This window comes from Equus quagga, chromosome 1 (assembly GCF_021613505.1).
Source record: "Equus quagga isolate Etosha38 chromosome 1, UCLA_HA_Equagga_1.0, whole genome shotgun sequence".
NCBI lineage: Eukaryota > Metazoa > Chordata > Mammalia > Perissodactyla > Equidae > Equus > Equus quagga.
Genome location: NC_060267.1, coordinates 119,628,992 through 119,643,315, shown reverse-complemented (window position 1 = coordinate 119,643,315; position 14,324 = coordinate 119,628,992). Strand labels below are relative to the sequence as shown.

General features: G+C 38.4%; 1 protein-coding gene across 4 annotated transcripts in view; it reads right to left on the bottom strand.

Annotated features, from left to right (window-relative positions):
- Positions 1-587: 587 nt before the first annotated feature.
- Positions 588-14,324, bottom strand: part of FRMD4B (FERM domain containing 4B) — a 310,626-nt gene continuing 296,889 nt past the window's right edge. For 3 of the 4 annotated variants that reach the window (XM_046666037.1, XM_046666009.1, XM_046666026.1), the window contains 6 exons: positions 13,882-14,029; positions 10,870-10,989; positions 9,283-10,094; positions 5,836-5,965; positions 3,076-3,167; positions 588-2,040 (listed from right to left, as the gene is read on the bottom strand). In XM_046666037.1, coding sequence (XP_046521993.1) covers positions 1,925-2,040; positions 3,076-3,167; positions 5,836-5,965; positions 9,283-10,094; positions 10,870-10,989; positions 13,882-14,029 — 1,418 coding nt within the window. In that variant the 3' untranslated portion in view covers positions 588-1,924. The remainder of the gene's footprint in view (positions 2,041-3,075; positions 3,168-5,835; positions 5,966-9,282; positions 10,095-10,869; positions 10,990-13,881; positions 14,030-14,324) is intronic. The other variant, XM_046666018.1, reaches the window with a different exon arrangement.

Genomic DNA, 14,324 nt, shown 5'->3' with positions numbered 1-14,324 from the left:
AACTAGGATGAATTACTTGTTACAAATAAACAACATTCACAGGATTAGGAAGCCTAAAAACTCCCATCAGTTATCCTCAGTGAGGCAATAAACTACCATATTTCATCAATTCTAAGACAATTTTATAGTAAGTCGCAGCATCATTTTACGTTTCACTAAAAAAGAAAAAAACACTGTGAAATCAACTAGAACAAGCCATCAATCAAAAGATGCGCCCTGATTTCAGAGATATAAATACGAGAGAAAAGGTACATCTTGGAATCAATAAAATACGGTAATACCATAACTGCAATCTTGTCCAACATGATTACTTGAAGTAGAGAATTTTACACTGCTTTGTATGGACGCTGAACATAAATAGAAGAATATGGAAACATTTTCAGTAGCACACTTTTTGTTTATTGACCTATGTAAAAAAATAATAGGTCTTAAAAAGTCAGAACAGTAAAAGAATATGCAAAAGGGTATTTCTGTTTCTAGAAGACTATACAAATATGCAAAAAGGAATAAGTTACTTTTTTGGATGTCTTTTTTTTGTTCCAAATTTTTTCCCCAAACTTCATTTTTAATGATACAAATGACTAAGGACCAGTTTAACAAATCATCTTTATGTATATATTACATGCTTTGGAATATAGATAGAAAATGTTCCAAAAAAGGTTGTTCGGAAACTTCTCTATTCACAATATGAACAAGAAACCTGTATAAAAGGGGGAGAAGGAGCACCTTGTACACAATTTTGAAGCAGAGTAGAGATGACAAAAAAGATCAATCTGGAATATGGAAATATTTGTTCTTAAAAAAAACCTACAATAAACCATAGCTAATTAGTTCTTCCAAGGAAAGTATGAGGTAGTTTTAGCCTCATAATTAAATCTACTGCAGCTTGGAGTTTTTTTTATGACCAATCTTGTTTTTGTCACTTGGAGACTTAGAACCACCTGTGGAATCCAGACAGTATGCTTAATTTTCTAATGTTCACCATTTTAAGGCACGCAATTCATCTAAAATGATGTGGGTTTGTTGTTGTTGTTGTTTTAGGTTCTTTCTGTATTACCTTAAAATACTTTTTTAAATGCTCGATTATTAAACTTTCCATATCAAGTCTGCCATTTCAAAGGACAGCCAGTTGGAAAGTTACCAGCCTGAATAATAGCTCATCATGCCATTGGTGTAGAAAGAAAAAAGGAGCTCAATGATATTGTACCTTAGAAAATTCTCCAAGCAGAGTTTGTCAATTATTCAGTGGACTGCTTCATTTTCCCCAGTCTGCTACCATAAACTTATATTACAGGATGCTACAGCGATAAGTCTTTCCAGAACCCATTTTATGGTGTTTATGAAAACCATCACTCTTTATAATATCCTAAAAACATTTACACTCATTCTGAACTTCATGAAAATCCAACTTCTCTTCAAGTAATTTTCCAATACTGTCTAAATTGTTCATGTCTGTGTAGAAATAGCATGTTATTCTTCACCAGCTCACAAATTCAAACTTTCTGATGGTGAGGAATGACTCAGAAGCTTCTAGTTTCCCTTCTCTCATCATCCTGAATTGTGCTCTGAAATTTCCCCTCTCCTTCTTTCCTAGTGGAGACCCTGAACGCACTGTTCACAGTTTCGAGGTTTGCCTTCAACAACTTTAATCCCATAAAAAGTGCTTGCTATTGATAAAGGCCGAATCCTCTCTTGGCAACGGTTCAATGTGTGGTCCAACCTTGGTTTGTCAGGTTAGTGACTGGACTTTGAAAGGCAAGTTGTTGTTTAGGGGCTCTGTGTGGCTTAGTGTGTGATTCACTTCCACCTCAGATGCCCTTAGGTTTCCAAAGACCAACAGCCTTCTGGGAAGACGAACACATTTTGCAAGGCACACTAGTGTGAGAATGCAGTGCTTGGTCAAGAGGTCCAACTGCAGTTCAGACTAATGTTCCAGGCTTTGAATCTTCATGCCAAAAGAGCCTCTGCTCACTACTGTCCAGGCTGTCTTCCAATCGGTTTCCATCTGTACCGTCCAGTTGACTGGTCTCTGTGTACTGTCTATGAAAGGAAACCAGAAAAGTTACTACTTGTGGTCATTTTTGTTCCCAGGGAACAAAGATTACTACACTCAAAGGAGTTAGTAGAAAGCACGGTTAAGAAAATCACCCAAAACTTGGAAATAAGGCAAAACATGACTGCGTGTTCTTTCAATGTCATACTGGCGCATTGTCCATCAGGCCCATGCAAGGATTATTTAGTTCTTTAGAGAGATATACCTTTGTCTGGCTTACATTTACCATTGGATTAGGATCCAGATTGTGTTAAATTGCATGTTAACTTGTAGGTTTTTGTTTGGAAGAAATACAAATAACTTCTGTTTAGTATAAAAGATTATGGTTATAGTTTTATCGCCCTGGACATTAACTGGTTTTGTATCTAATTTAGTAATCTTATTCTAGCATTTTCTCTTTCCATGTACTGAATTCAGTCTCTTGAATTCTCTTTAAACCAGTTTAACCATTCTTTTAGTTCTCTCACTAATGACACTTTGTTCTCTCACTTTGACACATGTCCATTTTCTCTTTATCTTATTAAAAAGTATTTTTTGACAGCCACATTTTAAGTATTCTTCAAATTAAAGGGATGTACTAGATGTTTTCCTCAGAGACAAATGTTTAGAGGGAGACAGGGGCACCTCAGAGCATATTTTACATCTCTAGGGTATACAGGTCAAGTAAATTGGAAACAGCATCACATTTAAAGATCATAGGCCTTGGGTGGGATATCCAAATAAGAGCATCCTATTACACAAACCACTCCAGTAAGCAAAACCTCATTCTTAAAACCGTAGTTTAGAATAGGTTAGATAGTTAGTAGATTTCTTATTTTAAATTTCAATGTCTTTTAGTAAAGTGATTAAAAAGCCTTTGGAAGAAGAGCTTTGGAAAGAAATACTATATGAATCCACGTATTTAGTATTTGCATCTAATATAAAAAACAAAGTCAGATTTCCTTAACTTCACACATCAGTCAGGGCAAGCAAAACTCCTGCTACGCAAGAAGCAGCACACAGATCGGCGGGACTGTACTTACTACAGCTGGCTACCCTTAGCAAAAGAGAATTTAAAACTGATCTCATTTCTGGAGACACAACCATTTTCCGGGACAGAAGCCCTTGGTTTTGCCTAGTAATAGGTAGAGTTAGATAAGGAAGAGAAAGAAAAACGGAAAGCAGGAAGTGAAAGAAAAAAAGTTATTTGAAAACCCAGTTTGTAGAGCCAAGAATTTTATTATATTATATATTAGGTAGCATAAGAGACTTCAACATTTCTAATTCTGGAACGTTGATGTCACTGACAATTATACCAAATCCTACTAGGAAAAAAATTTTTGTTGGTAAATGTTTGTAGCTTTCTCTAGTATGAAGACCTGGACACTCCGGGGGAAAGGATTCTCTAAATAATATGCACTTCACTTATTTAACAAAACATTCACCTATTGCTAAGCATTTCAAATCTTTAACTTAAGGGCAGATCTAAGGTTTTTCATTTTTATCTTGAAATCCAATTTCTCTCTTATTTTAAGAATTATGTTTTCATCAAAAATAACTTATGCAATCTTTAAGCAAATTTCTAAAGCTTTACAGATGATTGTTACTATACTTGCCTTATTAATAGGACAGGTTAAATTAATCAGACTGTATCATAATGAAAAAATTCTAAATAAAACAGACAGAAATAAGCACTCCCATAACTCCAGGGCTGGTGGGGAAGGAGGGTAAACTGGCAAATCTTTCTGGAAAGCAAGAGTTGGAAAAAAAGACACTTTTCAATTTAATCTATTAATTATACTTATTAGAATGTATCCTAAGGAAATAATCTGGAATTCAGACAAATATTCTGCACAAAAGATGTTTTAACAGCGGCATTACTCAGAATAAAAAAAGAAAGTAAATCTAAAAACCGCTCAAATTCAAAATATAGGGAACTGTTAAGGTATGGTATATTTACTGAGTGGAATATCATATTGATCACATACAATAAGGTTTAAAGAGTTTTTTAAAAAATATAGGAACATACTTATGTTATTAAGTAAAAAAAACCTGGGATGTAGAATTCCATATATGACAAAAGATGTAAAATTGTATATATGATATCATTACGACCATGTTAAAAATGGATACAGAAAAATGGGAGATACATGCCAAAATGTTAATAGCTGCTATCTCTCGATGGTAGAATTATGGGTAAACTATTTCCTACTTATTCATTCCTTTACTATTTTCCTAATTTTCCGTAATGAGCTCATATTATATCACACATATGCATGTGTGCGTGCACACTATCTCTCTCATACACACAATAGGGATCTTTAAATAGTTTCTAATTTCCTGTACGTTATGCCCCCTCTGTTATCAGATTCCCCTTTCAAGCCATCTTGGGCTGGCTGAAATAGATGGGCAGACTTGGTAAAAACAGATGTTCTCTAAAAATGTTTAGCACTTCCTGAGTCCAATGAAAGTGGTGTTAAGGATATTAAAACCGTCTTATGCACTGAATGTTTCATATCATTTCTAACTAAGTCAACAAAAAGAAAAGTAGAAGTATACAAACACGACAACTATTAGCAAACGTCTCATGCAAAATGATTAAAAAACTGAGCTGAAAAAGTTCAGCTCAAATTTTGGGCCAAAGTCATTTTAGTTCTTGCTCCTAATGCATTTTCAAGAATTATTTACAGAAGCCCAAGCTATTTGACATCCTCTGCGGTATATTTTCATTAAAATTCTATTTTGAGCACACCCTTTGTTGAGTTCAGACAATTGGCCTAACATTTCAAGCCAAGAAAAACTCCCACTGAATACGGAGAAGAAAAATAAGGCTTCTGGAGTTGAATATCTTCAATTTGCTTATAACACTGAGTGCTTCAATAAGAAACTTATGTCTCAAATTCACCAATATAGACATCTTTATAAGCTACAGCCTGTGTGAGTCTCCTATGCCTGAAGGAATCTGACGTAAAGAAAACAAAATTAAATTTTCTAAAAAAACCTCAGAAAATCCTCTACTTCTTGGCACCATGGGTGCGGATCATATTCTGTGAGAAAGTGATAGGAAGAAATGATCTCTTCAAACTTAACTCCTGTGTATACAAAGAATTGAAGAACATGCAATTCAGAATTTGCAATCTTTTTTTAAATCACATTTTAAACAATCGATTCTTGAATATTTCCCTAAATGTTTACAAAGAACTACTTTCACAAATAGGACAGCTGGCTGCGTCTGTTGCTTCTTTTTAATGAACAGAGGGTCAGACACAAAAAGGCAGCAAATGTTTGAAATCAAGCCCGCCAACTGACTGCGAGGAATCTTGGTACGAACAGCCTTTTCTGGAGTAGAGATATTTCTCCTGCAAGGTTCCGGAAGAGTCTTAAGTGGATACACCAATAATACAGTTTCAAGTACTACAATTAAAAAAACCCTTCAGACACACAATGTAATGTAGGGAACTCTGAGAACAGGGTCAAATTTGAGTGAGCTGGATTGGGAGTCAACAAACTTTTTCTTAAAGAGCCAGGTATTTTTGGTTTTGTTGATTATATGGTCTCTGTTCAACTACTTAGCTCTGCCCTCATAGTGTAAAAACTGTCATATATAATATGTAAATGAACGACTATGGTTGTTTTCCAATAAAACTTTATTTACAAAAACAGGTGGCAGTTGGTTTTGACCTGTAGACTATAGTTTGCCAACTCTTGAGCTAGGTTACTTCGCATTCATAAAGTAAAATAGGATCCCTGAATTCTTTTGACCAAGTAGAGGCTAGTAGAATTTGCAAGCATTGCTTCCTCACCTGCCTGGAGAGGGCAAAGGATTGTAGATGTTGCCATAGCAGCTGGTGTAAGAATGCGCGGGGGTCTCGTATTCAGATAGCCCTACGGTTATCTGGGTCCTCCAGCTCCCAGAAGCATTTGTAGAAGACACTAGAAATAAAGATAAAAAGAGAGATAAAGTTAGTGGAAATATTCAAAGTGAAAACTGTTTAAGCCATTTAGATGTACATTGTAATCAGCTGTGTGCAGAGTCGAGGTTAAGAGCAAGTGTTTGGAATCAACCGAGTTCCTGTTCCAACTTGGTCACTTACTGGCCGTGTGACCTTGGGCAAATAGCTTATCCTCTTTAAGCCTCAGGTGCTTCATTTGTAAAGCAGGGATAATAATACAAATATGTTCTGTGTAGGCATGATATCAGAATGAAATAAGGTAACGTATGAAAATATTTAAGCACTGTGCCTGATACAGAGTAAGCACTCATCAAATGATAACTATTAATATTATTAACGCGAATAAGGTTAATTAAAAGGCATGCTATAAAAAATAACCCAAAAGACAATCCAAAAAAACCATGCCTATATATTGAGAGAATCTTCCCATTCCGGCTATGGTGGCTCGACACATAAGGCTTCAGCTGTAAAGGTAAGATGATGAGTTTGAATTTCTCGGAGGCCTTTGGAAGAAAAGCATTTCATAAGTTGACTTGTTGAAACTTGTCTGTCACTCAGCCAAAGGCAACACTGGCCACTAGCAGAACAAGGCAAATTTTTTGCCTTTAACAAAAAGGTGGGGAAGAGGGGAGGATAACGAGTACAGGAAGAATTTCAGGAAGAAGAGATTTAGTTCTACTGAGGCACTGAACTGGAACAAGACAAGGGTATAATTTGGGAGCAAAGCCCCACAAATGCCTCATTGCTGGGTGTTTGCTGTCCTCTCTATAAAACCAGTCCTGCTCCATGCCTAGGACGCACAAGGTGACCACAATGCCATGCTCGTCGTCCAAGACTCACAAAACCAGCATTGCTCATGGATCCTTCCAGCTCTCCTCCATTTCCTGTTCCTGGCAGCCAACTTCCTCCTCTTCTCTCACACCTCAAAGCACTTGTGTGGGACAAACACATTTCAAAACTCATCTGTGGGGGCTGGTCCTATGGTCAAGTGATTAAGTTCACGTGCTCTGCTTCAGTGGCCCAGGGTTTTGCCAGTTTGGATCCTGGGTGCAGACCTAGCACTGCTCATTAAGCCATGCTGAGGCAGTGTCCCACATGCCACAACTAGAAGGACCCACAACTAGAAGGACCCACAACTAAAATATACAACTATGTACTGGGGGGCTTTGGAGAGAAGAAGGAAAAATAAAAAGAAAATAAAAATTAAATAAAGTATTTTAAAAAACCCCAAACAACTCATCTGTGGCCCTCGATGCTCCAAGGTTTTGACTCAAAGATGTAACATACTTTGAGCTTCCAAGAATGTTTCATCACTCTAAGTCAGGGACTGTGTGGCTTGGTGGTTAAGATGTCAGAACTGGGAGAGAATTCCCACCCCAGCACTTACTAGCTTCGGGGCAGGGTCATTTAAACTCTCTAAGCCTGGACTGCCTCAGCCGCAAGATTAGGACAATAAGAATAAACATAACAACAGTGCTCACCATATAGAACTGTCGTGTACATTAAATGAGATAGTGCATACAGAGTGCTGGGCATGCCACATGGCACTGGGTAAGCTGCCAGTAAATGGCGGCTGTCATTACTACTGAAACTGAGTCACCGAAAGGCTGGAAGTTACGACAAAGCCCCTGACTAATTTGGCAAATAATTGGAATCTTATCTCTCTGTGTGAATGAGGCATGCTTGTTGTAATACCTTCCTGTAGCTATAAAATGTAGGCAGGAATGAGGAAAATTCCACAAGAGAATTCCGGGAACCCCTTTAATTCCTTAAAAAAGTGATGCCTTTTGATCGCTGGGGCCAATCCTGCTGGTATCAGCAAGGCTCCTACCAGGTCTGAATCAGGAAGTGTTGGCTCCCTTCTCACCTTTGCCCCAGACACTGAGCCAACGGTCAGGAATGCTGATTCCTGAGTCACACCTGCTTCTCCCCGGCCTCACCGTGTAAGGAGGCAGTACCCCAGCCCTGTGCCCTGATGACCAGCCACGTACACCTCAGCCCTGCCTGTTTGATTCTTTCTTTGTAACACTATGCCCAGGTTTGGTTTCTCAAAGTTTTTCATGCAATGCCCTGAACTTCAGGGCAAAGAAAGGCGTTCTTCGATCAGAGCCATAAACAACGAGAAATAACTCCAGGGGCCTTTTCACATGTGAGGTGTAGTAATGGATGGGAAGGCCTTAGCGGAAGTCCAAAGTCCTACACAAACAAGAGAACTTGAACCCAAACAGAAATCTCCACGGAAATACCTCTTGTCAACAAGCTTATGAAACTTTTAAAGGTGCAGTTTCACTGACTACTACACAATGATTCAGAAATCCATATGTCTTGCTAAGGTGTCACGCTTAAAAGAGATGGCAAGACTCGTGACCTCAGGTTTTCAAATAGTTCAAGAACTCATTCATTTCTTAGAGCTTTACAATTTCTAATTCCCATACATTCCACTGGCTGCTAACTAGACCGTGAGCTCATCAAGGCCGGGAACTGGTTCAGCACTGGCTCCTCAGCATCTTGGATGTGCCTGCTTGTTTGCTGAATGAATGAAACCGTAGGCAGACATTCCTCTTATCCTCCTATTTCTCTACTTACAGTACTTAGCACAGCTGGGGGTGAGCAGTTAGCCCGCCACAAACGTTAGCAGCGTTAGGGGCCAAAGTCAATGCATGAAGGGAACATCTCTAATCAAAATTATTTTTGAAAATTCTTTAAATCAACCATAAAGTGGAGTATATATTGAGTCAAGACAATGCAAAGTACTTAGAACAGTGCTAGGCATAGTCCTTAATAAATGCCTGCTCCTATCAGAATTATCAGAAGTCTTATGCAGTTACCTAAGGGTTCAGAGGAAACTGCCTTTAGACGATCAAATTCCTGGTGGTCAAGAGGGAAGGAAGCATACTTCTAACGTTTTTGGCTTACCTGAAGGGTTTACTCTATTCTTTTAATGTATCAAACCTCAATGACCTGAACACATTTAAGAGATGTGACTGTCAATGTAAGACCTAGAAAAGATACAATATGCAGAAGTCCCTAACAAAGGGCAGCATATAGAGTAGGTGCCTAATAAACTTTGTTGGATTTCAATCTACAACTTGTTTCATCAGACTCGTGTGGACCATGTTCCTTGGAAAGCCAGGGGAACTGTTGTGAAGTTGGCAATTCTTACTGTAGCTCCACCCAATAGCTACCACTCTCATGACCTTCGGGGATGGTCTCGCGATCTTTGAGGGGAATGGTTTCCGGTGGGCAGGGGACATGGTAAATTAAATCCAGGTGTCAAGTGCCTCCACGTATTCTTACCTGAAGAGTAGGAAGATGCTCGACTGCTTGGAGAACAGGGTATTTGCAGCCCAGCAAACCCCAGGCATCTCTGCGATCCCCTGTCTGAGTCAAAGCTAGTCTGTGGGCTGTGCCCCTGCTCCTTTTGCCCAGAGGCCCGCTGGTACCAGCCACGCAGGTGCTCTGCAACTAAGGCCTTGTGGATGTTTTTGGTGATATGCTCCGACTTGGCAGCTGCCTTCCTTGGCAGCCGGAGAGTTGCATACGGGTTGTGGGGTACCCGGTCAACCTCGTCTTCATGAAAGGATCTGCTGTAGTCCCTTTGGCGGTCGTATCCATAATGGGCTGAGGACCGGTAGGAAGGATTGACACTGTACTGTCCCTCAGTGTCATTCTCATAGACATAGCCACCACTGTAATAAAGATCACACTCTGTATATGGTGTGTACCCAGCAATATAATAACTAGAAGATGGTTGCTCCTGACTCTTTGAGTAGACGCCATTCCTCAAACTATCCTTTTGTGCTAGGTTGGGCATGCTTCCTGAATTTGAAGCGGAAACATTCTGTTTCTTGGACCTTCTCCGACCCCTGGCACGAGTGTCCAGAGTCTGGGTGGTGTAATAGGGGCCGGCAACTGGTGTCACACAGTAATACTCCGTGCTTGATTGGCTGGTGTAGGAAGACCCATCATCGAGGATTTCCGTGCTGCTGCTTCTTTGGGATTTGGAGAGGGAGAAAAATGGCTTATCGTTGTCCATCTCAGAGAGCAGGTGGGACTGGGACTCGAGGCTTCCACTCCGCTGGCGGCAGTGCTGAGATGAAGATTCAGGTCTGAAAGTGGAGAAAGGTAAACTCATAAATGAGAAAAAAGAAAGCACTGAAATAAGAAAAAAGAACACCACGCTGAATGATTCAGTAGCTCTTGAACTGCAAGAGGACTTTTAAAGTTTCCAAAGCTGACCGCACAACAGAAGCCACTGGTTCCCATAATCTGTTGGTTCACGTGTAAGTTCATTATCATGGTCAAAATGCGAAAAAAACAGGTTCTGTCAATGGCACAATCCACATCCTTTCTTGAGGATAGAAAAGATAAGCTGAGGATGCTCAACCTGCAGCACAGCCTTAAAAACCCCACATGCCTTTGGAGGGTCCCCTCCTCCACCAGGACAGCAGGATACCTACACCAGGGTGGAGGCAAGATATTTAACCTCTCTGAATCTTGCTTCCTCCTTTGTAAAATGAGGACTAATACAGTATCTAATATCTACAATTAAGCTTGTTGTGGGGACTAAATAATATAGGGAATATAAAATAGTTAGCACAGCCTTCAGCAAACACTTCAAAATGTTGCTATTATCTTCATCTTCCATTGAATAATGAATGACAATGTCTGGCTGGGAAAATTAAGGTACAAAAATATCCAATATATACTCCAAAAAGTTCATTTTCTTCACCGACATATTTGAAACTGTGAGTAGAAAACACAGATCCACAAAATAGAATCCTGCAGCAGAAAGTCCCTTAAAATGATTTAAAAACACAATGTGAAACAAAACCTTAAAACAAAATCAACGGAGTCAAAGCAAGTGGAATAAAGGGCTCTTACTCCAAGTGGCTGCTGCTGTAGGCGTTTCGGGTAAGAACCGGTGTGGTGGGCATGCTTCGTCCTCCTTGGGGCCGCCTCTCCAGGGTTTTGTATGGGCTGCTGTGTGTTGACAGCATTTCTCTGTGATGGGAAGAAGAAGAATTCAGGAAATGATGAGCTCCCCAGCATCTCTGGTAAACTTGTCTCTGCTAAACAAATAACTTGTCATGAGCTGATTTGAAACTTAGTGGAAACTGAAGGAAAGGGAGCACAGGGAGAAACTTGGGAAGGGTGTCTGTGGTTTAGTATCTGGTACATCCTAGATGAGTTTTAGGGGAAGCACAAGTGGTCTGATTCTCTGAGTCATAAATATGAAGGAAAAAAATGAAAGACTTTAAAAAAAGAATGTACTGAATAAAATAGATTGAAAGCAACTAGAACAAGGGTCAGCAACTCCTTTTTCTAGAAAGAGTCTAATAGTAAATATTTTTGGCTTTGCAGGCCCGATGATCTCTGTCTTAGCTACTCAAGGCTGTCCTTGAAGTGCGAAAGTGGTGTAGACAATATGCAAGTGAATGGCGTGGTTGTATGCCAACACTTGACTATGAACACTGAAATCCAAATTTCATATAATTTTCACATCACAAAATATTATTGCTTTTGATATCCCCTCCAACTATTTCAAAACATAAAAACCATTCTTAGCCCATGAGCCATACAAAAACAGGCCACAGGATGGATTTGGCCAGTGGGCCGTCGTTTACTGGCCCCTGGACTAAAAGGAAACGTCCTTAGATCACGTTGCCTACTTCCCTGCACAGTGAAGACACAATTTGAAGTCAACTTTTTAATTAAAAACGACTTGATTGAATTTTTATATATTACAAAAGCACACCAAGTTCACTGCAGAAAAGTTAAAAAATATAGACAAAGAAAAATTTAAACGAACATAAGCTGATACTTCACATATAACCAGTTAATATTAAATGTTTTCAGGTATTTTTCCTAAGCATATATACTTATAAGCATTTATACTTTTTTTTTCTTTTTAAAGATTGGCCCCAAGTCAACATCTGTTGCCGATCTTTTATTTTTTTCTTCTTCTTCTCCTCAAAACCCCTCAGTACATAGTTGTAGATTCTAGTTCTAGGTCCTTCTAGTTCTGCTATGTGGGACACCACTTCAGCATGGCCTGGCGAGTGGTGCTAGGTCCGCACCCAGGATCCAAACTGGTAAAACCCTGGGCTGCCAAAGCAGAGCATGTGAACTCAACCACTCGGCCATGGGACCAGCCCTACATTTATACTTTTAAACAACAAAGGATGAGATCTTACTGTATATTTTCTTTCAAAACTCACTTCAAAGGAAAACAAACTTGTATCTACCGTTTTGTGTTGCTTAATAATCATCTACAATGTTATTTTAATGACTGTATAGCATTCCACTGTGAAGACTTACATAATTTATTTAAACAATCCACTAGTTGAGCACTTGGGTTGATTTCAATTTGCACTAGTGTAAACAATGCTGTGATGAGCATCCTGTAGTTAATTAATTCAATAGGAAAAATTCCTGTAAGTGAAATTCTTGGATCCAAGAACAAACTCATCTTAAGCTATTGGGGAGGTGGGCATAATAATTTTTAAGATAATGATTCCCAGTTATAATTCTTCCTTTTGTTAAAATAGGTTTGTTTTCCCTAATATAATAAACATGCTTGTCCAGTGCTATCTAATAGGACTTTCTTCAGGGATGGAAATGTGCTATATCTGTGCAGCCCAGTATCATAGCCACTAGCTACGTGTGCCTATTAAGCTCTTGAAATATGGCTAGTATGACTGAGGAACTAAATTTTTAATTTTATTTACTTTTAATTAAATTGGACAGCACAGCTCTAGACACTTGAATCTCTACTGTTTAAGACAAAAAGTTCTTAAGTGCTAATCCACAAACTGGGGCTGACATATGATAAAAGTTTTCACTGGTCTTTGACAAATTAGAACTATTACAAAGCATTGGTTTTCTTTTCATAAGTGAAATATTATTTAATTTAAATAATCTTCCTTTATTTTGAGATTAATTTCCATCTTCACTGAGATGCAGTATAACTTATTGACTAACATCACATCACAAGTTTTGGAGTCAGGCTACCTCGGTTCAAATCCTGATCCCAACATTTACTAGCTGATAAACCCAACAAGTTATCCGTGCTTTCTGGTCCTCGGTGTACTTATATGTGAATAGTCACGATAGTATTAATACTATCAGGATTGTTATGCAGATTAAATTCATTAATATATATTAAAACACTCTGAACAGTGTCTAGCATATAGTAAGTGCTCAATAAACATTAACTTCATCTTATTATTATTATGACGATGGATGTATTTCCAATATTTAAATGTCATTTTTTTTCATGAAATCATGGTGCTGTTTGTTTGAACATTCTGATTAGGCAAAATAAAGAGTTGGTAATCCTCTCTTGGGTCCTATTAAAAAAACAGTATTAATCTATGCAGACAAATTCTAGCAATCACTGGTCCGTATCTTTTTAAAATCTGGTGTTATTGCCTTGATAATATTTACCTGAGACACCTGAGCAAAAAGTTGTATAATCTATTTTACAGATTACAAATGAGTTGGAATCCCATTTTTATTTGAAAGATCAGAAGTCAGTCCTGTCACTTGGTTTGGTAAAATGGTATCTAATGACAGTTTCCTGAGAGTATGGGTTATGAAACTGAACTTTGGACGCTGTACCCAAATCTAGATTATAATTAATGTTCTTATAATTTAACATAAATCAAATAGACTTTAAAATCCAGGAAACAGTAAAATTTTTTTAAAAGAGCTCTTAAAAAATACTTCCACTTGCTGTCACCAACAAATAACTGGGCTAGTTTCAATGCTTTGGTTTTACAAAATAACCCCTTCTGAAAGGAGAAATAACGTAATACAAAAATGAGTAGACTATTTTGGAGGAAAGAGCTGATAGCTGTGAGGCAATCACTTATTGATGATGTGACTTCTCACCTGGACTGCCTGGTATCCACAAACTGGTCATTGATGGATGACTTCCTGAAGTGGATTCGCTCAATACCAAGAGACTTGGGGGGAAGAATTCTTGGAGAATGAGGTACTGAACTTGATCGCTGCCCAGCAACAGCGAAGGTGTCATTGGCTAAAATAAGTAAATGAATGAATGAATGAATAAATAAGTAGGTAAATATTAAATAAGTACATAAATATCTTCCCAACACCCCTTCCCCCAAAAAACTAGAATATTTGGTGAACTAAGTGTTCTTCCAGTGATGTTGTTTTTAGAAGGATGTAACTTTCCAGAAATTTGTTTTTATATTTTATACGCTAAAAAAAGAAATTACTGAATACTCTTGTGAGACCTGATCAACTTCTGCCAATTCAACAGGTGCCACTCTGAGCAAAGAAATCACCCAGGTGGAAAGACTGATATAGCT